Raw genomic sequence first — 25732 nt, 5'->3', positions numbered from 1 at the left:
TTCCACAACAGGAGAGGCCACAACAGTGAGAGGCTCCCATACAGCAAAAAGAAAAATAAAAAAAACCTCACACCAGTCAGAATGGCCATTATCAAAAAATCTAGAAACAATAAATGCTGGAGAGGGTGTGGAGAAAAGGGAACACTTGCACTGCTGGTGGGAATGTGAATTGGTACAGCCACTATGGAGAACAGTATGGAGGTTCCTTAAAAAACTACAAATAGAACTACCATATGACCCAGCAATCCCACTACTGGGCATATACCCTGAGAAAACCATAATTCAAAAAGAGTCATGTACCAAAATGTTCATTGCAGCTCTATTTACAATAGCCAGGAGATGGAAACAACCTAAGTGTCCATTATCGGATGAATGGATAAAGAAGATGTGGCACATATATACAATGGAATACTACTCAGCCATAAAAAGAAACGAAATTGAGCTATTTGTAATGAGGTGGATGGACCTAGAGTCTGTCATACAGAGTGAAGTAAGTTAGAAAGAGAAAGACAAATACCATATGCTAACACATATATATGGAATTAAAGAGAAAAGTATGTCACGAAGAACCTAGGGGTAAGACAGGAATAAAGACACAGACCTACTAGAGAATGGACTTGAGGATATGGGGAGGGGGAAGGGTAAGCTGTGACAGGGTGGGAGAGTGGCATGGACATACATACACTACCAAACGTAAAATAGACAGCTAGTGGGAAGCAGCCACATAGCACAGGGAGATCAGCTGGGTGCTTTGTGACCACCTAGAGGGGTGGGATAGGGAGGGTGGGAGGGAGACGCAAGAGGGAGGAGATATGGGGATATATGTATATGTATGGCTGATTCACTTTGCTATAAAGCGGAAACTAACACACTATTGTAAAGCAATTATACTCCAGTAAGGATGTTAAAAAAAAAAGTAGTCGCATCATGTGGCACCTTTGCAGTCGACAAACCTGTCTCTGACCATTTTTTTTCCCTAATAATTTCTACTTTTATTATTCAAAGAGCTCTTATAAGTACATGTGTCTCTTTTTTTTTTAACATCTTTATTGGAGTATAATTGCTTTACAACGGTGTGTTTGTTTCTGCTGTATAACAAGGTGAATCAGCTATACCTATACATATGTCCCCATATCTCTTCCCTCTTGCGTCTCCCTCCCTCCCACCCTCCCTATCCCACCCCTCTAGGTGGCCACAAAGCACCCAGCTGATCTCCCTGTGCTATGCGGCTGCGTCCCACTAGCTATCTATTTTACATTTGGGAGTGTATATATGTCCATGCCACTCTCTCACTTCGTCCCAGCTTACCCTTCCCCCTCCCCATATCCTCTAGTAGTTCTGTGTCTTTATTCCCATCTTACCCCTAGGTTCCTTTCCTTTGTCTGAGACCTGCCGGGCTGGCCAAGCTGGATGCAGAGCAGAGCAGTGGGCAACAGGGGGGTCCAGGGGCTGAACCTAAGAGATTCCCTTTGTCATTGCTGGTTTCAGTCCACGGAGCGGGGCTGCCGCTGGATCCGGGAGATGAAGAGCTGGGGAAATAGGTCAGTGTGTAAGCCGCAGGGGCTGACGCCGGAGTTGGTAACCACAGTGCAATGCCGCCATACCTCATCTTTGTACGCCAGTCCCCGGGATCTCCCACTGTCCCCTAGCACCACAGTCCCATCCAAATCCCTTCCCTGATTTTCCTCAGCTCCACACACAGCCCCCAGTAGCCTCTAGCTGTCCCCTTTAAAGTTCAAGGCCCAAGTTCAGCCTGGTGGCCTCTGACCTTTTGGAGGCCCCAGCAGGTGCGAGGCCAACTCTGAACAGGGTCCAGGAAAGCAGCCCACCTGCCTGCCAGGAGGAGGCCAGCGTGGGGTGGAGGGAGGGATCTGGGGTCTTTGTCTGGGCCTGGGCTGCCCAGTGCCCCGCTGGCTGCAGCTGCTAGAATGTCGATCCCTCCCCAACTGCCTGCCGCCCCTTCCCCGCCCGGAGAAGGCAGAGGCTTCATCGTTTTTTCCTTTCCCGGGTCTGTCAATGTCTCCTTTGGGGAGCTCGTTCGATGACAGCTCCAGAAAGCTGCGTGGAGCGGAGAGGCCATAATTCAAACAGATGCAAGGAGGGACCCCCGCAGACCCCCAATTTCCAGAGGCATACAGATCAGAAGGCAGAAAACACTGCTTCTGTTCTTCTGCAAACGTAGGTGGTTTTATTCATCATCCTCCCGCCCCCCCTCACCCCTGCCCTTCTCTTCTTTATCCCCGCTCAGCACAACGCTGCAAAGAGCTCCTCTCATCTATTCTGCACAGAGGCCTGGGGATGAGTGGGCTGACAGGTGTCTCGTTACCAGTCGCCAAGCATTGTAAGGAAGCTGCTGACCTATTGTTCCTGGGCTCTGCCTACAAAGGAGCAGGAGGAAAGCAGCCAGCTCGGAAGGTGTGTGGCCACACTGTGGGTTCCCTAGAGTGCGCCCCTCCCGCTGGAGCCCGCAGGCCTGGGAGGGGCACCTGCTCTGCAGCCACACTGTGGGTTCCCTAGTGTGCGCCCCTCCCGCTGGAGCCCGCAGGCCTGCGAGGGGCACCTGCTCTGCGGCTTCACCTGGGGCAAAACTTCCCAGGCTTCAGTCGAGAAAATGAGGCCACTGATCCTTCCCTTCCTCCCAGGTTGACTCGGGTACCCAGTGCCATAGTGGGTGTAAATCACCCTGCACGGGAACTCACTACCCCCCATGTCATCCCTCTGGCTCAAAGTCACCCCACCCCATTCCAGGCACACAGCACCTCTTTCCCCTCTTCCCTCTCCTTTCCTTTCTGCTCTGAACCCTTAGCCCTTGATTCCCACTTCTTCTGCCTTCCACCTCTGCTAATCCCCAGCCCTGACTGCAAGTCACTTACCTTCTCCAGCGATCATCTTCCTTGATTGTAGAGCTGGTCATGGGATCTCCCCCAACCCCACTCAACAACCACGTTGTGGAATGAACTAATCCCTGCACTGGACTGAAAAAAAGGAGGGCCTGGGACATGGTGGGCGCTCCATACATGTTTGCCATTGCTTTCACTTTACGTGTGTGTGTGGGTGTGTATCTCAGAAGGAGATGAATCCAGAAATAGACCCTTCAGAGTGAAAGAGGCGTCTCTGAAAAAGGAAGACAGGACAGCTACCCCGTACCCCTCCTGACCCCGTCATGACTCTTCACGGCGGCCACCCGCCTCGCTCTCCATCTCCCTCTCTTCCTTCTCTCTCTCTCTCTTTAGTTACTTGCTAATGCACGGGATTCCTGTTTCTGGAAACCCCCCTGGCAAGCAGATTTAGGGGCTGGTTACTTCCCCTCTCCTGCCGGCCTTGCCCTCCTTTCTGACTACCCCTCTTGGGTCTAAGCCACTTGTCTGCCACTGCTTGGCACACACGGGGGAGGAGGGAATCCCAGCAACCCATCCCCCATCCCACTGCCCTTCAGGGCACCTAGGAGAGTATTCCCATGCATCGGTGGGAAACAGAGCTCATATCCACCTTTTCCCCTCCATGCTGTGGACTGGAAAACCACACGTGTGCACGGATGCACGCTTTTCTTAACACATGTGCATGTTTGCGCAACTCACACAACCAGGTCCACACGCACCCTCTTCAGGTTCCTGTACTTGCATGTGTGTGACATGCATACGCATGTGAGAACATGCACGTGCCAAAGCATGTGCTCATGTGTGCCCAGGCAGCCCTTCGTTTGGACCACTCCGCTTGCATGGCGCATGCTGGCGTGTGAGCGTGGACATGGCTACAGCTCTTCCTGCCTCTTCGGCAAGTGAGTAACAAGACAGCCCCCTTGTTACCATGTCGTCTTATTAAACACGCGGCATGTTAGTAGCACCGATGAAGTCGGTTATGAAAAGCTCTTTATTAAAAATAATAAGAAATGGCTCTCTTGCTCCACAACTTCTGAGCCACGTTCGGCCGCCCAGGCTGGCAGGTTATTAAAGTGGGAGCAAGCGTCTTTAATACGCCTTCTGCGGCGGCTGCGGATCTGCCTCATTACCAGCTGGCTGGTCCCTGCTGCCTCGGTCTCCCCAGCTCGCCCCCTCAGACGCAGGGGCAGGGGAGGTGGAAGGAGGCTTATGGGAGATGTGCCCCGGGGAAGCAAAGGCTCTGCTCCACTGGTCTGACCTCTGAGGACTGCTTGCTGTGTGGCGACATGGTCCCCTAGAGCTGCAGGGCCCCTGGTCTCGGGGGCGGCGAGTGTGAGGGTAGCAGGCAGGCTGCCATCCCAGAAGGAGTACCTCCATCCCAAATGGTGGCCCCCTTCAGGGTCATCTCCTTCCGCCTCTGTGGGTCTGAAGTAACCATGCCCTTTCCTTCCCTCGTTGCCTTCTTGACTCAGGAGAGGGCAGCCCCGTGGCAATGCTGAGCCGGGAGCATGAAGACGAGGATGAGTCCAGCGCTCCTCAAATTTGGCTGCGGACGCCAATCCCCTGGGATCTTGTTAAAGTGCAGATGCTGATGCAGGAGGCCTGGGCTGGGCTCGATTCCACATTTCTAACAAGGCCCTGGGGGCTGCTGGGGCTGCTGGTCCACGGACCACACTCTGAGGAGCGGGGCCCCAAGTGCCTCCTGGGCAAGGACAAAAGGATGTCACCTCCATGGCGAAAGGTTTCAGCTCACCACTCGCAGGGCTTGGCACATCCCTCAGAGCGAGAGCTCCTCCAGGGTGAGGGGTTACGTCAGCTGCTCTCCATTGTCTGCCTCTTCGTGGTGCCCAAGCCAGGGCTCTGCTTACAGGGCTGCCTGAACTCCGAGAAGGAGAGGAAGGAACACTAATGGTCATTGAGCCCCACTCTGTGCAGGGCAGTTTTGTGTAATCGTCACTACTATAGCTGGCAACGCAACTATTGTCCCCATTCTAGAGATGAAGAAACTGAGGCTCAGAGAGCACAACCGTTTCCCAAGGACACCTGGCTACGTGGTGTCAGACCCAGTCTTTGACCCTAGGTCCACAGGTCTCCCAAATCCTGTTTTTCCCACCAGAGCAGAACAGGGACTCCCCACGGTGTACTCTCCGCCTCTCCCCCAGCAGCCGCCTTCCTGGAGATGGAAGACGTCGATGCAGGGACCATGGACCTGCCTCTTTATGTCTTGCAGCATCCACTCCCTAGTGAACCCTCAACCCCTTTACCAGCATTAGTTGCAACTATAAATATGTCTGCCCACCTCTGTGAGATGCTTGGGGCAGGCAACACAGAAGCTTGGTCTGTGGATGGATTTCAAGGCATGAGGTGCCCAAGGGGATGCCTTTTTAAGCCAGGCAGCTGGAACCCAAGAAGAAGGAGCCCTTTTCAGCATCCTCGTTGCTCCAGGTGCCAATGGAAAGCAGATAATAGTAGTAGTAGTGGTAACAGCAGCAAAGCCAATGTTCATTGAGAGCTTACTAGGTGCCACTTTACATGTGTTATCTCTCTTCTCCCCAAATCGCTAACATATAACTACTTTATTCCCTCCTTCGGATGCAGGAACTGAGGGTCAGAGAGATTAGGTTATTTGCTGGAGGACACACCGCTAATATGACCCTGAGCCGGGCTTTGTACCCAGGCAGCTCAGTTATGGGGTCTATGTATTTCACCATGCTTCACAGAAATACCTGAGACTGAAAGCGGTCTATGGAAAATCCTTGCCCGTGTTGAGAATCACAGAATCACATAACGGTGGGGCTGGATAGGGATTACAGAGCATTGAGTACCTCCTTATCATTTTACAGATGGGTAGACCGCGGCCCAGGGGAAGGGACCCTTGAACCATGTGCCACAGAAAGTTAACCGGAGAGCTGGGACTCAAACCCAGGTCTCCTCTCAGGCAGCCTTGTTGCAACCTTGGGAAGTATTACCAGGATCCTCTCGGGGTGCAGTTATCCTGAGGCAGGCTGCTGTCTTCTGGGAAAACTGGAAAACAGTGTGTCCCCCGCTTAGTACAGATCCTGGTACATCAGCATTCAGTGACTGTGAGTCATTACCTCATTGTGGTTCATGCTGTTTCACCATCATCCTGGTTTGGGATAGCACCCCACACCAGTTTCAGGCCCCCAATCTCCCTAAGGAGCTGGTCCAAGGTGGCCAGTGTACTGCTCAAGTATGAGAAGCCAGCTTTTAAAAAGAGAGCTGTGAGCCCTCCCAGGTATTCCCAGAATATTCTCAGGTGCAGATTTCAAAAGAGATGCTTGCCAGACCTCCCACCCATTAGTGGTGAGAGTGTAAATAGATGCTACTTCTTTGGTGGGTGATTTAACAATAATATCAAAATTTGAAATGCACAAACCTTTCAACGCATCCATTCCTGAGCTGGGAATTTACCCCCAGACTTATTCTTGTATTCGTTCAAGATACACACACACACACACACACACACACACACACACACGCACACATGTGGGCAGAAATATTTATGCAGCATTATTTATAACATCAAAAGAGTGAAAACTACTGGAACGGCCATGAAGAGGGAACTGGTTAATAAGGTCTAGTCCACTTGTACAAGAAAATGCCACTGGGTCGGGGTAACAAACTAAGAACACAACGCTGGAGCCCAATTCTTTGGGTTTCAATTCCTGCTCTGTCACTTACCATCTCTGTGAACCTGGACAAGGTTCATCTCTGTGAACTGAACCTCTTTGGGCACATTTCTGTATAAAATGCGGGTGATTATAGGACCTGCTTCAGAAAGTCTAGGAAGATTAAATGAGTTATCTCATGTTAGTCACTTGGAATAATACCTGACCTAGAATAAGGGCTCAAAAAACTGGACACTCTTCCTAGGATTGCGGAACTGTTGAAAAGAATGATGTAGCTTCCTGTGCTGACTGAGAAAGATCTCTAAGGTATCGTTCAGTGAAAAAAGCAAGACCCAGAAAAAGGATCCTTTTGGTATACATTTTTAAAAATAGCTCTAAATTATGCTTTTCTGTAATGTTTAAGTATTCTAATCTTTTGTGCACATTACCTTTATTTTTAGAAATGTTCAAAACATGGTGTCCAGGCTATGGAATTAAGAGCCTCTTCTGTTGTCTTCCTTATATTTTTTGCATCAAAAAAAATCTAATACATGTATAATGTACACTTTTTAATTTTTAATTGTGGTAAAAACCACCTAATGTGAAATTGACCATCTTAACCATTTCTAAGTGTACAGTTCAGGAGTATTAAGATATTCACACTGTTGTGCAACCAATCACTAGAATTTTTTCATTTGCAAATCTAAAACTCTGCACCCATTAAACAACAATTTCCCCCTCCCCCCAGCCCCTGGTAACCACGCTTCTACTTTCTGTCTTTATGAATTGGACCACTCTAGGTATCTCACATAAGTGGAATCACGCAGTATTTGTCTTTTGGAGACTGGTTTATTTCACTGAGCATAGTGTCCTCTCAAGGTTCATCCATGTTGGAGCATATGTCAGAATGTCCTTCCTTTTTTTTTTCTTTTTTTTCTTTTTTTGTGGTACGCGGGCCTCTCACTGTTGTGGCCCTTCCCGTTGCGGAGCACAGGCTCCGGACGTGCAGGCTCAACGGCCACGGCTCACGTGCCCAGCCGCTCTGCGGCATGTGGAATCTTCCCGGACCGGGGCACGAACCCGTGTCCCCTGCATCGGCAGGTGGACTCTCAACCACGGCGCCACCGGGGAAGCCCTGTCCCTCCTTTTTAAGGCTGAATAATATTCCACTGAATGTATATGGCGTATTTTGTTTATCCATTCATCCATCAGTAGACACTTGGGTTGCTTCCACATTTTGGTTAGTGTGAATATGCTGCTATGAACAGAGATGTGCAAATATTTCTTTGAGATCCTCCTTTCAGTTCTTTTGGATACATACCTAGAAGTGGAATTGCTGGGTCCTATGGAGGACGCACTTTTTTGAAGGATGGCTTTAGAGCTTTTCATCAGAGGCTGATGGAGCTCACTCCCTCCCCTAGAGAGAAACAGCCATCAGCTCCAGCCTTGGAGAGGGAAGCTATCTTCCCCGGGGCCCTCATGGAGCAGACAGCCCTTACCACATTCCTTGGGAATCCAAGAGTTGTCCAAACAATTTTAGAATATTCAAGAACATTTGAAAGACACTTCTCTTTGGTTTTGAATGTGCTTCGGGGCTAATGTTGGGCTGGAAGTGTATCTATCCATAATATTTGGGATCGCTGGTGTTTTGGCCGATTCAGTGCAAATGAAATGAAGCTATGTTGGTAAACTTCAAGGCAGCAGTGGTTTCCTCCTTCCCACCACGATGCTTGGGGATGGCCAGAGTTTTCCAGACCGGATTTAGACAGGTGCAAAAATTCACCCCATGTAAAATTGGCTTGTTCACTGCTTCTCTCTTTCAAAGAAAAAAAAGGAAGATGTTAAATTAAGTGTTGAGTTCTGAAAAGCCTCTCTCCCATTTTCTCCTGGACCTGAACCTGATTGCTGGCTGGGCAGAGGTGGTAATCAAGAGATGACACAGGCAGGCCAGAAATAGAGTGTCCTAGTCACTGCTCACTCTACTTACAAGAGAAGGGTTTATTGCACAATCTTGAGAGGCAAAGCCAGAGATTAGCCACAAGAATCCACGAGAAGCTTGGGAAGGTCTGTCCAGGGAGTGCTGCGAGCCTCACACCAGGACAGGCGGGCCTCAGGTGTGGGGTACGCTGGGGTTTAGGGAGCGACGTGATGACCCCGTCTCCGTCACCTGGGGCTGTTCAAGAACAGTCTCCCACTCCCACTCCTGCAGAGGGTTTTGCCCTGGGGGTCTCAGAGATGCTCTTCTAGCTCAGACAGCAGTTTGGGTGGAAGGGAGGAGAGACAGAAATCAGATGGGCTGAAATGCCTCAGCTGGTCCCTGGGTTTAGCAGAGTGGATGGCAGAGAAGATGTAGGCATTGAAACATCTTTCCTTAGGACTCAACTTGCCCGTGCTGCAGGCAGCTTCCGTGTCAGTTATCAGTCATAACAGGAGATGATGGTAGGATCTGGCCAGCGAGAGGTGATGATGATGGCAATGGTGTTGACCATGAAGACAACAGTAGCTTCTACTTACTGTTTGCTGTATACCAAGTGACAATGTATTTGCTTTCGAGCCCGGAAGGCAGACTGGACCAGAGACAATCATCGTAACACAGCATGCAAAGGTGCTGTAATCGGGGACACGTGGGGTGGGCTGTGGAGGCACAGAGCCAGGGATCTGACCTGGGAATAGGACTCCCCTGAGACCGTGACATCTTGCCTTGGCTTTGAGGATGAGTAGTAGGGAATCGGGAAGACCGGATGGGGGTGGAGGAGAGAGGATCACACAGAAGGATCTGCACTGTAACAGCGTGGAAAGCATTGGGGAGCTCCTGAAGGTTTTAATCAGCAAAGGGGTAGGATGCCACGATCCAATTTGTGTTTTTAAAAGCTCACCCCCACTGCTGCTGTGTGGAGAATAGATTGGAGGCAGGTAGAAGGGGAAGCAGGGGCACCAGGCAGGTGTCACTGTACTGGATAGAGTTACCTGCACTCAGTGGGTAGTCATGGAGATGGAGAAAAGAGGACGGATTTGATATCTGGGAGATAGAATCGGCAGGGCTCTGTAATGGATTGGATACAAGGAACGAGGAGAGGGGCATCGAGGAAGACAAGAGTGGACGTTGACTGAGCACACACTGTGTGCCAAGTGCTGTTCTAAGCATTCTACTCGTGTCATCTCACTGACTCCTAACCACACCCCTAGGACACGTGTACTGTGGCTCCATCTTACAGATTAGGAAACGGAGGCTCAGAGACGTTAAATAACTGGCTAATGGTCACACAGCCAAAGTGGTGGAGCCATGCTGCAAACCCAGGGGACTGACTGCACAGCTTAGGGCCTTAACCCTTAGTCATCAGTGGTACCTACCTTTTCTGGCGTTTGGAGGGATGGAGATACCATTTATTGAGACAGAGAACGCTAGAAAGAGCAGTAAGTTTAGGGGCAAAGATGAGTTCCCTTTGCGGTGTGTTAGTTTGGGGTGTTTTAGAAGGGTCAAGTGTTCAGGTATGGAGAAAGGAGTCTAGGAAAGGCATCTGCCTTTAAATCATAAGCCCAAGAAGGCATCATCATGAAAGACGCAGTGATACCAAAGTCCCTGGCCATGAAATGTGATGAGAAAGGAGAGTGGTACAGGCAGAAAACATTCCACTGAACAGCCTCCATGATGGAGATTCTTAAGCAGGGGTGCAAACTGGAACCACCTGGGGATGGAGGAAAGCTTAAAAAATAGAGCCCTGAGCTTTAAATCAGAGGTTTGGGTGGATCCCAGACTTACGTATTCTTTAAAGCTCCCTTAAGCCCCAAAGACCCCCACAGAGACCGCTTTACCCTGGCCAGCCTCATGCAAAACCAACCTCTTATTTTGCCTTGTCTGTTGCCTCTCTTCTAATGGTGTTGCCTGTTAACCATGGGACCTGACTCCAGAGTCTGAAAATCCTCTTGGCGTCTGTCCCATAATATGCACCCAGAGACCTGTCCTCAAATAAACAACTCACCCGCACCCTGCCGAGGGAGGGGACACCGTGAGCCTGGAGAACGTGCAGCAGGCCTTTGAAAGTCACTGAAGACTTTGATGGCCCAGCGGTGGCACTTGTCTCCTGAAGGTTCCAGAAAATGTCTGGGTGTGCAGAGCTAGTCAAGGGAGAGACAAGGCAGTGGCTTGAGAGCTGGAGCTCTAGGCTCAGGTGGACCTGAGTTTGAGTTCTCGCTCTGTCACCACTACTTGTGTGAGCTCAGGCAAGTTAGGATTCGATTTCCCCATCTGTAAAATGGGGATAATAGAACAACCCTCATTATCGTAGGAAGATTGAGTTTAATTCCGGATGCTAAGTATCGATACTTAGCCTAGTGCCTGGTCCAGAAAAAGAGCTTAATAGTAATAATAACAATCGTCATCATCATCTATGGTGAGGGCAAAAAGACACACCCAGAATCTAGGATTGGAATAGCCTGGATTTTAATTCTGGCTATACCTCTTTTAACCTGGTTCTCCAGAAGCAGATCTAGTCCCTGCCTAACAATGGGCATATTTCTGTCCCTTGAAGACCCCAGCTTGGTCCTTTCTCAGGGTCTTTTTTTTAAAATTGAAGTATAGTTGATTTATAATATTGTGTTAGTTTCGGGTGTATAGCAAAACTATAAACTGATTCAGTTTTCCATCTATATTGTTTTAAGATTCTTTTCCATTATAGGTTATTACAAGATATTGAATATAGTTCCCTGTGCTATTCAGTAAGTCCTTGTTTATCTGTTTTATACATAGCGGTGTGTAATGTTAACCCCGTACTCCTAATTTATCCCTCCCCGCCCCCTTTCCCCTTTGGTAACGATAATTTTTTTTCTAACAAACAAGTTGAGTCTGTTACTGTTTTGAAAATAAGTTCTTTTCTATTTTTTAGATTCCACCTATCAGTGCTATATATATAATATTTGTCTTGCTCTGTCTGACTTACTTTATTCAGTATGATAACCGCTAGGTCCCCAAATACACAAACAGCTCTTAGCACTCAATATCAGAGTCTTTTTCTTTGCCCTTCCCTGCGCTGGTACACTCACTCCATCCCCCACTCCCCTCCTGCCAAGCGAGTTAGGCAGTGGCAGCTCATACAGGGCCTCACGGGGCGGAGTTAGGAGTTCAGGGTTTCTCCTGGTTTCAAAAGGAAGCTAGAATAGTCAGGTGTTGCCACGTAACACTGCATAAGACATCACCTAATGGCTTAAGGTAGCGATCATTTGTCCTCACTCATCGCGGGTTGGCTGGGGGTAGCCTAGTCTAGCCTCGGCTTGGCCGGACTTGCCACCAACCATAGATGGGGGCCAGGTTTGCCCCACATGTATACGTCCTCTTCCTGGAGCCAGTGGATGCCTCCAGGCATGACCTTCTTGAGGGAATGGCAGAAGCACGAGGTTTAAGCTGAAATAGGTGATGTCTTTGAAGGTCTAGTCTTGGAACTGGCACACTGTCACTTCCACTCTCATTCAATTGGCCAAAGCAAGTCTCTGGCTGTACCCAACATCACCGGGGTGGAAACGTGTATTCTGCCTCTAATGGAAGGGACTCTAAAGTCATATGCCTAAGGGCATGGATGAAGAATTAGGAACAATAGTGCAATCCAGCATAGACGCCACGGGTGGGTTTTCAGTAATTTGACAGTGGTTCTCCAACTGGGGGCAACTTTGCCCCCAAGACGACGTCTGACAATACCTAGAGATATTTTTGGTGGTCTTAACTGGGGATGGGTGCTACTGGAATCTAGCGAGTAAGGCCAGAGAGGCTGCCACAGATCCTTCCATGCACAGAACAGCCTCCACAGCAAAAATGTATCCAGTCCTAAATGTCAATGAGAAATGCCGCAGTAGAGGGAGAGCTTTCTATTTACACCTCAGAGTTATGTTTCTGGCTGCGGTGCTGGGAATGTCCTTTAAGAGGGTGCGGGAAAGAAAGAAACAGGCCATTATTCCCTCCCCCCCTCATCTACCCTTCCTCCTTCTTCCTGTCCTCCTCCTTCACCATCTTCTCCTGACGAAGTTATAATCACACCTCTTCTGGATTGGCTCTATCCCTGCCTGCCACACGCTGGGGATGTCAAGCTAGAGTTGAATCTGATCACAAGATAAGAACTAATAGGACAAAATTTCTCCACCTCCTAAGTTCCCATATCATGCCCTGGGTACAGGCACTGTGGACAAAAAGTTCCAATCCCTGGGGGTCCATCCACAATGATGTTCTAAGCCGGAGGCAGGAAAGAAGCTTCCTGGGCACACCATTTGAAATAGAACAAACCAGTTCCCTCAGTCCTTAAGGAAGGGACCTTAGGCACGTGGGGAAGACCACCCTCAATGCCAGGTCTGGAGGGCCACGTTCATAACTGTGAAATGAAGCTGAGCTCTGAAGCCGAGGGAGGCTGGCTCAGGGCAGGAGCTGGTCTGGAGCACGTGGGAGGGGGCTGTGGGCAGGTTCTGGGTACAGCTGTAGAGAGAGTGACCCTAAAAATGCAAAAGTCCTACCCGAGACCACTGAGCGGAAATCCCCTCTGGGGGTGGGTTCCTGAAGTCTGTATTTTGGACACACTCCCTGGGTGATTCTGCTGTGGCTCATACAGGCGACAGCATTTGAGAGCCTCCAGTGGAGACCCTGGACTCACCCATGCCGCTGACACCTCGTCCCTCTCTTCCCCAGCAACTCCCCCGAGCCAGTGCCAGCGTCCATCCCACAGGCCCTCTTCCAACATCACCCACTGTGTCCCCCTCCCCCTACAGTGCTTCATGGGACAGACTAGGAGCCTCCAGGAGAGCTGGCAGCTCCACTTAAGGAAAAAGAAACCGCCACTCACTGCTTCCCAACAGCCTGAGTCATTCCGCTGAGTACGGCTCATCTGTCTGATTTTGGAGTAGAAACCCCGCCCTCATCAGAGGAGATCCTGAGATTGGGCTCATCCATCAGTCCAAAAAAGACGATTCAAAGGAAAACAAAATTCCTCATTCTAACAGTCCCTCAGTCTTTCTCCCTGCGTAGCTGCAGCTCATGGACAGCAGGATAGGTTGCCCCTGACCCTGAGGCTTGGGATTGACCTTAATCTTAACCAGGGGTTTGTGAGGAGCCCTGGACCAGTGTCAGGTGTCTCTATATCAAAGAAGGTTTGCTCTGACCTCTCACCAGGGAAGGGGTCCCCTGCCTTGGCTCTCTGGTCGGGCATCTGTCCAGGTCTCCATAACGACAACTGGTTCCACCAAGTCCTCACTCTTATTGCCTCTACACAGCATTTGGGTCCCTCCAAAACTTGCCCTTGCTGTCCTATCCCTGTCCAAGCTCCAAACAGTAACCATCACAGCCAGTGCAGAGGTGCTGACGGACAGTTCCAAGTCTTGTGAATTAGCCCTGTTTAATAGTTCAGATGGTCCACATGTCAGCCCACAAGCCTGGGACCACCAAGGGTTTGGCTGCCACCTATGTGGGCATCAGAAATCCACTCCAACTTCCCACCTGGTCTGTTCTGGTAATGCCAAGTGGGCACAAGAAGAGTCTGCTCTTACCAGGTTTCACTTTCCAAGAAGGTTGATGACAGTTGCCTGCACCACCCAAGGGACCCTGGGAGGCATCTCAGATGTTGACACTGTGGCATCATCAACATCATTGTCTCCACAGATGTGTTAGTGTTCTTGTTGCTGCTGTGACGCATGACCACAACCCAGTGACTTAAAACAACATGAATTTATTCTCTTCCAGTTCTGGATGTCAGTTTGAAATGAGTCTTACAGGGCTAAAATCAAGGTGTTGGCAGGGCTTGTCCTTTCTGGAGGCTCTGGGAGAGAACTTGTTTTCTTACCTTTTCAGCTTCTAGAGGCCTCCTGCATTCCTTGGCTTGCGGCCCCTTCCTCCATCTTCAATGCCATCAGCACAGTGTTTTCTCTCATAGCTTCTATGGTCTCCTGGCCCTCTCACTCTGACTTCCCCTGCCTCCCTCTTATAGGGATCCTTGTGATTACATCAGGTCCACCGGATAATCCAGGATAATCTCCCCATCTCAAGATCCTTTACTCACATCTGCAGAATCCCTTTTCCCATATACATAACATTTGCAGGTTCTGGGGATTAGTATGAGGACGTCTTTGGGGCCATTATTCCACCTCCCCCAATAGGTACCATTTACTGAACACTAAACAAATTGCGGCCCTGTGCTAAGCACGTCTACACACATTAACTCATTGTGTTTCCCCAACATTCCTGTGAGGCAGGTGATATTATTTCCTCTGCTTTACACATAAGGAATGGATACTCAAAGAGGTTAGGGAGCTCATTCAAGGAAGTGGCAAAGCTGGGATCTGAACCCCAGCTCTTTGTGATAACAATACTGTGCTCTGAAACTATATGATACCGCCTGTCCATAGCACCCCTCACCCCTCATTCAAAGCAGCAGACTTTCCAGTTATGGCTCTTCAAGTCATCTCCTCTTCCACCACCCTGCCTCCTTTCCCGACTTGCATGGAATGGAGACAAACTTCCACACACAGTCAGAAAGAAGTCCCCAAAGGGGACCTGACAACCTTCTCCTCCAAGTCCTGTTCTTAGTTATGTACCTACCTGGCCAGCTAAGCTGCACCTCTGCTCCCAGGCCAGCCTTCTAACAAGGGGAGGAAAGACAGACCATCTGCACTGTCCCAAGATTACTCCAAGAAGGAGGTGGAGGGGGAATTGTCAGGAGAGATGAGACCAAGGCTCTGGAGAACGCCAGCCCCTCGCAGCCGATATGGAGAGGCCGACCTCACTGAGTTTGTCTTCTCTCTGGGGCTGCGGTCACCTCACTCTCTCCTGCCACCTGGGCTCGCGAGCTATTTCCATCTCTGCATCAGATACAGGACCGTGATTTATTGATTGTAATAAACATCGCTTAACCTGCACTGTAGTCACACAGCTCACTCGCCATTTAAACAAATCCCAGCCCTGAAGGCTGATGGACCCTCAGTGCTATGGATGGATGGACGGAGTTCTGGGTTAGAAGGAAGCTGAGATGCTGGGCAGGGGGAGCCACTTGGGTGAATGAATGGGCTCATTTGCAGCCAGAGACTTAGGGCTCATCTGCCCCCCACCCTCGTGTCCTTATTGCCCCATCAGTTATTGCTTAAGAGGATCTTGTTCAGGTGCTGCTCTAAGCAGAGGGTGCCAGAGTCCACTGCAATCCCCAGTGTCCTCCTCAGCCCCTCTCTGGCATCTCATGGGCATTTATTTAATTTAGGAGAGCCCAGTCTTTGTCTTATTTCCTTTCCTGCTATGGAGAAAGGCAGCTTCCTTTGAGATGAAGCGTCAGCTCCTTTTTTGCACTAAAGGATTTCCAAGTAGGTCAGACAGCCTTACAACCAGAAGCAGTCTTTGAGGGGTAACATCTGGGGGAAAACTGGAGGGGTATCTCTGTAAGCAGGGGTTTCCCTTCATGCAGATGACAGAATAGGAAGCAGCACATGTACTGCAAGGGTGGGGTGCCTTTTTACATGCTCAGTTCCCAGCCTGTGGTGTTACACATAGCAGGAGCTCACTGAATCATCGTTGATGATATTGTAGCAATGGGGCTGATACTGACCCTCAAGGTCATGGAGGGAGGGGGTGAGGATGATCAGTGGAGATCCCTGAGGGCTTTGTTTACTGCTGCATTCCCAGTGGCTATGAGAGCATTTGGCACGTAAAGGGTGCTCCACAGATATTTGCTGAATGAATGAATGCATGAATGAATGAAGGTGGTGATGTGGGTGCTGGGTTGGCAAGGATAAGCCAGGAGTGAGTGGGGTGGAAAAGACATCTATGCAAATGATATAACAAGCATGGTGATGGAGAGGACCTCGGCTGGGATGATGTCACTGAAAGGTAGAGTGGGATGGCGGAGTTGGTAGCAACAATGTCATTGGCCGTCTTGGGTTGCAAGGGTTGCAGGTGGGCTTGGGGCTCCTAAGGGGATGTGAAACCATCCAGCTGCTGATGGACCAGGCCTCACGGAGAGCGGAGCTTCGTTCAGGAGCTGATGAAGCTGCTCCCAATCTCTGCTCTCAAGGCTTCTATCACCTGGCTCCCAGTCTTCACCCACATTGTTTTTTTTTGGCCATGTCTGCTCCTCTGCATTCCTTAAGTGTCTGTCTCTCTGTGTCTCTCCCTGTGTCCCTCTGTGTGTCTCTCTCGCGCACGCACACACACACACACACAAACACACACACTCATTTATGGTAGGCAGGGCACTCAGAGCTGGATGGTTCAATAAGGAGGATGTGTGCTCCTCAGTTAATCACCACCCAAAGGAGAGGATAGTGTGGTGTTCCCAGTGCCTCCTCTGGAGGCTGGCAGAGCTGGCTCAAATCCTGATGTCAGGCAAGTTCCTGAGTCTATTTTCTGCATCTTTGAAATGGACATGATAATAACAGCGCTGGCCTCAAAGGACGGCTGTGAGGATCAAGGAGGTCACGTGCGGGGGAGTTCTTGCCACAGTGCCCAGCACGCAGGACATGTTCCACACGGGTCTGCTGGTATTCCCAGGTACCTCATGGGCTTTCCTCCAGCCTATCCACAGGGTGGATGCGGATGTCTTTGGTTCAGGCCTTGATCCTGGATCCAGTCGGCCATGATCAAGTGTGGAACCACATGTGGGAAAGCTCAGTGACCCATGTAAACGGAACCCCTGAGCCAGGGGCAGGGCAAGCACTCTATGGGCAGCTGGTGTCTGTGTGAGGACAGGCTGGCTGCAAGGCAGGGGACCCAGGAAAAATAGAAGGAGAATCTGTAGCTTTGAGGCCTAGACTGATGGGGCCTTGCAAATATGGCAGGTGCTGGAGAGGTCCTCAGCTGGCCTCTCTGTCTGCTACTACTGGCCAAGGAAAGGAGCAAGCTGCAGAGGCCCTGGGTGCATCCCACCAGAGGACAAGAGAGGAAAGACACTGAGTAGGTATCATCCTGAGGCCTAAGGCCTCAGTCTGGGCCCCTAAGGAAGGACCCCAGTGGGGACTCTCAGAGGAAGCAGGGCTCAGTAAGGGTCAGAGTTGACCTGAGAAGCCTTCTGGGCTGTAAAGGATGAATAGAGTTAGATAGAACAGGAATCCAAGGTGACGAGAACAGCTGGAGCAAAATCAGAGGCAGCAAGAAACAAAGCAATAATGTTCACTGAGCAGAATGAGCTTGTCACTGTCCAGGGTGCTGAAAACCAGCAGTGCACAAAAGTGACAGAGACCCTGCTCACGGAGATGATCTTCCAGATGCGGTAGGACAGTCTATGTGAAGAAAGACCGTACACAAATCAATTTGAAAAACCCTCCATGTGTAAACTGGTGCAGCCACTATGGAGAACAGTATGGAGGTTCCTTAAAAAACTAAAAATAGAACCACCATATGACCCAGCAGTCCCACTACTGGGCATATACCCAGAGAAAACCGTAATTCAAAAAGACACACGCTGCAATGTTGACTGCAGCACTATTTACAATAGCCAAGACATGGAAGCAAACTAAGTGGCCAACCACAGAGGAATGGATAAAGAAGATGTGGTACATATATGCAGTGGAATATTACTCAACCATAAAAAAGAATGAAATAATGCCATTTGCAGCAACATGGATGCAGCTAGAGATTATCATACTAAGTGAAGTAAGTCAGAAAGAGAAAGACAAATACTATATGATATCACTTATATGTGGAACCTAAAATATGACATAAATGAACCTGTCTGTGAAACAGAAACAGACTCACAGCTATAGAGAACAGTTTTGTGGTTGCCAAGGGGGAAGGGGTTGAGGGAGGGATGGAGTGGAAGTTTGGGGCTAGCAGATGTAAGCTTTTATATATAGAATGGGTAAACAACAAGGTTCTACTGTATAGCACAGAGAACTATATATTCAATCTCTGGTAATAACCCATAATGGAAAAGATTCTGTAAAAGAATATATATATATATATATATATATATATATATATATATATATATATATATATATATATATATATATATAAATAACTGAATCACTTTGCCATATACCAGAAACAAACACAACATTGTAAATCAACTATACTTCAATATAAAAACTAAAATTAAATAAATAAAATAACCTCCATGGAGAAGGTAAAGGGGGCTATGGAATAAACTTAAGCCTAGTAAGCAGCCAGAGAGAGACAGCAGGTTCCCCCCATCAGTCACCCCATGCCTCAAGGGGGCAGGAACTGTGACTCTACCCCTACTTTACAAAGGAGAAAACAGGCTCAGAAAGTTTAAATAATTAAGTTATCACTGCCTCTTAAAGCAGGATTCATATACAGGTGGGGATAGGGGCCCCAGAGTCCAGCTCTAACCACTCCCCACTCCATCTGGTCTTATGCTGTTTTTTTTTTCCAGAAGGAGACCCCAAGACAAGGGTTTGAGTGCACAGAGTTTATCTTGAAGGGGATCCTGGACACACTTGTAGGAGCACGAGGGCGTGAGACAGGGAAAGAAAAAGAAGAAAGTCAATCAACGGAGCAGGTTTCTGCTGTGGGCAACCCGGGCTCCAGCCCACTGGAGCACAGTGAACGAGAGTATAAAACAGACCTATGAGTTAGTCCAACAAGGAGGCGAGGGAGTTGGGGTGCTTATGCATCACCTCCCTTCCGTCTTTTGTTGAGGGCTGTTACCCACTCCAGCCTGCCCCTCTGGCAGGTGAGTGGGCTCTGGCCCCCAGTACGCTGGCTGGTGGAAGCTGTTGGGTTGGCTTGAGCAGGAATGGTGGACACCAAGGACAGATTGAAAGGGCACCAACAGCATCGACCATCCCAACTCGGTGATACACTTCCAGGCACAGTGAGAAGATAATTTCCAGGGTAAGGAAGACCAACAAAGATCACATAGTTGAGGACCTCAAGTGCTAAGCCAAATTTTAACTTTATCTTATATGACTCCTGGGGTCACATAGTGAGAGAGAAGGGAGAAAGAAGAGAATGAAAGTAACCACCAGCAAAGCACCTGCTAGGAGCAAACAGCTTTAAATCCATTACATTCACTGAAGTTTGCAACAGCTCTGTAAGAAAAAAGACCTCTTTTAGCTGAGAAAACTGAGGCTCAGTTCTGGATTTTTCCCCCCAAAGTCCACGGGTCCCCATTGCAGAACCTGGATTTGAACCCTAGGCTAGCTGAGCTCCTGCACTTTCTGCCACATTGGGCCCCGAGTGAAGGAAACTGAGTCTTGGGGAGGCCTGGGAGAAAGCCAGCATCTTGCTGACTTAGCTCCTCTGCATTCCCATCACAGTGTGAATGTCAGTTACCTAAATAGCTTCGGTTATTTGGATAAATTAATCCTCCGAGGAACTGCATAAATATAACTGGGAAGGCACCCTCATACACACAGAGATGCATATATATTTAACACGTACGAGGGGTGCATCTCTGCGTGCTGATAAACAGCCTGATGACAAGCAATGGAAAGAAGATATACATACAAAAAATTATAAGCAGGGGCTGCATGTAGGGCGCCGACAGCATGGGAGGACATGAGGGCTCCTCCAGGAATGGCCTACAGGGGGTCAGTGAAGGATTTGTGTGACCCATGCAGGGAGAAAAGGTAAAGCTTCCCCAGGGAGCTACCCCTGTGGCCAGGCACATCCATGCTCTGAACTGGTGAGCCCTGTCCCCACAGTCCCCTTCTCCGTGGGACTTTGGGAAGCCACACCCCCTCTCAGTTTCCACATCTGTTAAGTGGAAACAATAATACATTTGTAAAGATGAAATAAAACAGCAATGCATAAAGCACCCAGCCTTTGTAGGATAAGTTGATGGAGTCAGTGAGTGAACCCCAAAACCATGGTCCTACCAGGATTTCTAGGAGTTTGAATTGTAGTGATGAGGACCAAAGTCTTTGAACTCACCCATCTTTTCATTACCTCCATCCAGAGTAAAAAGGATCAGTGGACGTGGTCCCCAAGGGAAAGGCCCGCCCCCCAAAGAGGAATTCACAGCAGCTGTAGTTATTGACTCTACTATCTGCTAGCCCTGGGCTAACCCACCTATATACGTTGTTCCAGTTAGTCCTTACGACATCTGCGGGTGACCTTTGCTACTTTCACTCCCATTTTCAAGATGAGTCTCTTTAAGGCTTCGAGAGGATATGACTGGCCTGTGGCTACATGACTAGTGCTATGGGTTGGACTGTATCTCTCAAAACTTCATATGTGGGGGACTTCCCTGGCAGTCCAGTGGTTAATACTTTGCCTTCCAGTGCAGGGGGTGTGGGTTCGATCCCCAGTTGGGGAACTAAGATCCTGCATGCCTTGCGGCCAACAACCCAAGACATAAAACAGAAGCAATATTGTAACAAACAAACAAGTCAATTAAGACTTTAAAAATGGTCCACAGCAAAAAAGAAAAGTTTTTCTAAAAATTCAAATGTTGAAGTTCTAAACCCAGGTATCTCAGAATGTGACTTTGAATTTGGTCACATTGAAGATGTAATTAGTTAAGATGAGGTCATATGGGAGCACGGTGTGTCTCTAATCTATTATGACTGGTGTTCTTATAACAAGGGGAACTTTGGACAGATGCTCCCACAAGGAGAGCGCCATGTGGAGATGAAGGCTGAGATCTGGGTGATGCCTCTCCCAGGCAAGGAAAGCCAAAGCTTGCCAGCAAACATGAGAAGCTGGCGGAGAGGCCTGGAGCGGATTCTTCCTACAGTCCCTCAGGAGAAAGCAACAGCCTGATCTCAGACTGCCAGCCTCCAGAACTGTGAGAGAATACACTTCTGTTGTGTAGGCCCCCCAGTTTGTGGTGCTTTGTTCCACCAGCCCTGGCCAGCTAACGCAGCAGGGAAATGCAGAGCTAAGATTTGAACCCAGAGGCCTCTGGTCTCAGTGCCTGACGCTTCTCCGTGCACCAAGACATCCCTTTCACCCAGACCTAGCCTGCCCAGCCACGGGGAGTTGGACAGAGGCTTTGCTTAGCCAATGCTTGGAGGAGGCAGGCCATGGAAGAAAGGGGTCTGCTGTGGGTAAGAGCTCTCCAAATACCAGTCCTGGCCCTGCCAGGCTCCCTAATGAGAAGCAAAGAGGACCCAGGTGGGTTCTGGGAAGCAGGGGCACAGCAGGGCCAAGCCTCCACTGGCAGGGGAGCAGTAGGACCTGTGCTGGCTGAGAAAAGCCCATTAAGCCCACTGAGTCTTAACCCCCTTAAAATCTCTTGGCAGCCGGGGGTCAGCTCAGAGGATGAGCCAGCTGTGCCCAACACAACCCAGCTGCATTGGTAGCTGTCCAAGCTGAGCTGGGCTGGGTGCAGGAGTGGAGAGGGACGGGTTTGGGTGAACAGGGACCTGGAGCTGCACAGCCCACGAGTTGCCATAGTAACCATGATCTACCAAGTGTGAGCCAAAAGAGGCTGCTGTCTGAGGGGATTTGGTGAAGACAGCGCTACACGTGCAAGGGGCTGGAATGGGGAAGGCCAGCGTCTCCAGAGCAGAGTGTATGCCAGACACCAGGCTGGGCGCTCTCCTTAACTTATTTTGTTTAGAACCCAGAAGCAAGCCCTTTGAATGGGATATTTTTATCTCTCTTTTACAGATGAGGAAACTGAGACCAAGAGAGAGTTCTGAGTCAGGTCACACAGCTGCTGAGAGAAAGAGCCAGAACCTGGAACCTGCATTCTGTCTCCAGAGCCCCTGTGTTTTCTTCCTGTTCCACTAGGCTGCCGCTGGGACTCAGGAAGGATTTACTTTGAGGGCCAGGGAAGGGATGCTGGGGCTTCCAGCCTGGCTCTGGGGTGATAAGGACCCAAGAGTCAGCAAGCCCCTCTACGTTTCGGAGTAAACCCAAGAGTTAACTTGATGGTAAAATTTCCTCGGATCCCAAGGCTGCCGGGCGGCACCCTAGACTGCTTCCGTGAGCCAAATTAGGCGGACAGTTGAGAATAAAGATGTGGTCAAAAAAAGCACTCAACATTTCGCATAGGCCATGCCAGGGCTACTCTCTACGTGCCAAGGTAAACCAAGGGGTTGCTGGGGAATGGGTACAGCTCGAGTCAGACCCATCCTGTCCACTTCTACTTTCCGCCGATGGTGGTGGCCAAAGGCAGCACATGAGGAGGCTGGAGGCTGGGATCTAGCCCCAGCTCTGGGGTCAGGTCTCTGACAGATGTTGTACATGACAGATCCTGCCACACTGATGAGGAAAGTGAGATACAATCAAGTTGCCCAGGGCTGCAATGACCACAGCCCTATGTACAAATCAGGGAGGGAGTGAATTCTGAGAGTCCCTTCCAGCTCTGATGCTCTGTCTGCAATAGCCAAGCAGCTGAAGGGGACAGGAAGGATTTTGTTGCTCCCAAAAGCTGAACTAGGATGTATGGATAGAAATTACAGAATTGTCAATTTGGTCTCCATCGAAGGAAAACTATGTGAGAGCCAGGCATCTCAGGAATGGGCTTGCTCTTCGGGTGGTGAGTTCCCTGTCTTTGGAAGCATTCAAGTGAGGTGGAAAGAGGTAAGCCCTTCTAGTCATTTCCATCACCATGCCCAACCAGTAGGATGCCTTATCATTCTCTGATGATGCATTGTCTTCCCAAGTATGATCAGACCTGGAGCCAGAGGCAGGGAGAAGTCAGCAAGTCACCGATGTTCATTTGTAACCCTCACCCTAGCTCCTGTGTCTCCTATAGCCTATCAGATGGGAGAGGGTGGCCTGTGGGTCACCTCAGCCACGTTCTTGACCATGTCACATTGATACTCTGTTGTAAGCTCCAGGAAGGCAGCCTGCTTATGGTGCAAATACATCTTGCTTTTTGTTATGAAAACAATCTGATAATTAACACACAGCTATAGTTGCTTTTGTTTTAATGGCGCATCTATTCACACCGCACTAAGATCACACACACTGGTATGATTCGGGGTTTTTGAGTGATCCTGAAGGAGGATAAGAGGAATTTTACCATCCTGAAGAGGCAGGTAAACATGCTCACGAGGAAGATTTGAAGATCTGACAAGGATGGTGAATGGCAAGAGGAGAGAGGAAGGCAGGTTCCCGGGGGAGGGCTTGGGACCTCAGCGTGGCCTGAGTCAGTCAGGAAACCTTCCAGGGGAGCTCATTCCAGAACAGAGACCTGACTGATGTGTACGATGCACCCAGGATGAGTAGCAAGGAGTCACTGATATGATGAAAAAGAAAAAGTAGAGTCAGATCGGATCTTTTTCAGAGCCTTCCTTCTGGTATCTCAGGTGTTGTGCTTTTTATTTTCCTGGCAGTCCCTCCCCCCTATCACCTGGTTGAGGGGACTACCCCCCTCCTCTGCACCCACTACCGTGTGCTCACATGTTTCTATGGCTGCACTGAAAGTAGATGAACTCATGTTAACAGCCTTCTACGCTACAAGACTGCAAACTCCTTGAGGGCAGACGCTCCATGCTACTTCTTGATTTGTCCCGCCCCAGCCCCGGCAAAACTAATTACTAAACGGATGCATGGTACAGTGGTAATGACGCGGTCTCGGGAGCGGGATGAGACAACAGATCTTGGAGATATAACTCCAGATGCCCATCTCTGCCCCTTGCTGGCTCTTCTCTCTTAGACAAGTTCTGAATGTTCTAAGCACATTTTCCTCATCTATAAAATGGGATAATAAATAGTGCTTACCTCATGCAGTTATTGATAATATTTATTGAGTGCTTTTTTTTTTTAACATCTTTAATGGAGTATAATTGCTTTACAGTGCTGTTAGTTTCTGCTGTATAACAAAGTGAATCAGCTATATGTATACATATATCCCCATATCCCTTCCCTCTTGCGTCTCCCTCCCACCCTCCCTATCCCACCCCTCTGGGTGGTTACAAAACACTGAACTGATCTTCCTGTGTGACACAGCTGCTTCCCACTAGCTATCTATTTTACATTTGGTAGTAAATGTAAATTGTATGTCAATGTTACTCTCTCACTTCGTCCCAGCTTACTGTTCCCCCTCCCCATGTCCTCAAGTCCATTCTCTACCTCTGTGTCTTTATTCCTGTCCTGCCCCTAGGTTCATTAGAACCTCCCCCCCTTTTTTTTTAGATTCCATATATATGTGTTAGCATATGGTATTTGTTTTTCTCTTTCTGACTTACTTCACTCTGTATGACAGACTCTAGGTCCATCCACCTCACTACAAATAACTCAATTTCGTTTCTTTTTATGGCTGAGTAATATTCCATTGTATATATGTGCCACATCTTCTTTATCCATTCATCTGTCGATGGGCAATTAGGTTGCTTCCATGTCCTGACTATTGTAAATAGAGCTGCAATGAACATTGTGGTACATGACTCTTTTTGAATTATGGTTTTCTCAGGGTATATGCCCAGTAGTGGGATTGCTGGGTCGTATGGTAGTTCTATTTGTAGTTTTTTAAGGAACCTCCATACGGTTCTCCATAGTGGCTGTATCAATTTACATTCCCACCAGCAGTGCAAGAGGGTTCCCTTTTCTCTACACCCTCTCCAGCATTTATTGTTTGTAGATTTTTTGGTGACGGCCATGGGCACAAGTATGCTTTCTTTGTTCTTCATGATAAGCTAAAGGCAAGTATTAGTAGCATCCCATCCCCATTTCATCAGTGAAGTCCTGAGAGTCAGTCACCTGACCAAGGTCACAGAGCTGGAGGGGACGGTCTGCGATTCAGAGTCAGGCACTTGGGGTCTGTGTTCCTAAGCCCTCTGACCCTGGCATCTATGAGAATGACATAAGATCACACACAATGTTGGAGGAAGTGGAGTCTTTGGAGATTTGAATCGAGGCTTTTCCTCTTAGCAGTTCAAGATCTTGGATGGGTACCTTGACATTTTTGAGCCTCAGTTTTCTCTTCTGTAAAATGGGAGGGCCTGAGGTTAGCTCTTCTTCCTCTTTCTCTTTGCCTTCATCTTTGACTTCTCTGAAGGCTTCTCCTCCTCCTGAGCGTCCTTATAATTGACAAAGTTGCCCTCTAATTGGGCGGGAAAAAAGATAACATCCACCCCTTTCATCTATGGCTGAATTATCACAGGATCTGAGCACCTGGCACAGGGAAATACACACAGCCAGTGCTGGTACATTTGCATTGAATAAACAAACGAATGAACTCATGAACGAAGGAGAGAACAACTTATAGTCCCCATAGTGGATCCTGGGAAAGGTTTACCCGGTGACAGGAAGCTCAGGACACACTCAGAACCTCCGCCCCACTTCTGCGGGCTTGGAGGAGGGTGTCCCTTGGAGACCCCTGACCCTTCTGTTCTCTTGGGGGAGTTACATAT

At 49.0% G+C, this 25732-nt stretch overlaps 1 protein-coding gene across 1 annotated transcript in view; it reads right to left on the bottom strand.

Moving 5' to 3' along the window:
- Window positions 1-2904, bottom strand: part of IGSF21 (immunoglobin superfamily member 21) — a 272330-nt gene extending 269426 nt beyond the window's left edge. The window contains exon 1 of the mRNA XM_067722134.1: window positions 2874-2904. Coding sequence (XP_067578235.1) covers window positions 2874-2889 — 16 coding nt within the window. The 5' untranslated portion in view covers window positions 2890-2904. The remainder of the gene's footprint in view (window positions 1-2873) is intronic.
- Window positions 2905-25732: the final 22828 nt, after the last annotated feature.

The sequence above is a fragment of the Pseudorca crassidens genome, chromosome 2 (genome assembly GCF_039906515.1).
Source record: "Pseudorca crassidens isolate mPseCra1 chromosome 2, mPseCra1.hap1, whole genome shotgun sequence".
NCBI classification, from domain to species: domain Eukaryota; kingdom Metazoa; phylum Chordata; class Mammalia; order Artiodactyla; family Delphinidae; genus Pseudorca; species Pseudorca crassidens.
The sequence above is the reverse complement of the archived record's forward strand: the minus strand, read 5'-3'. Positions and strand labels throughout refer to the sequence as shown.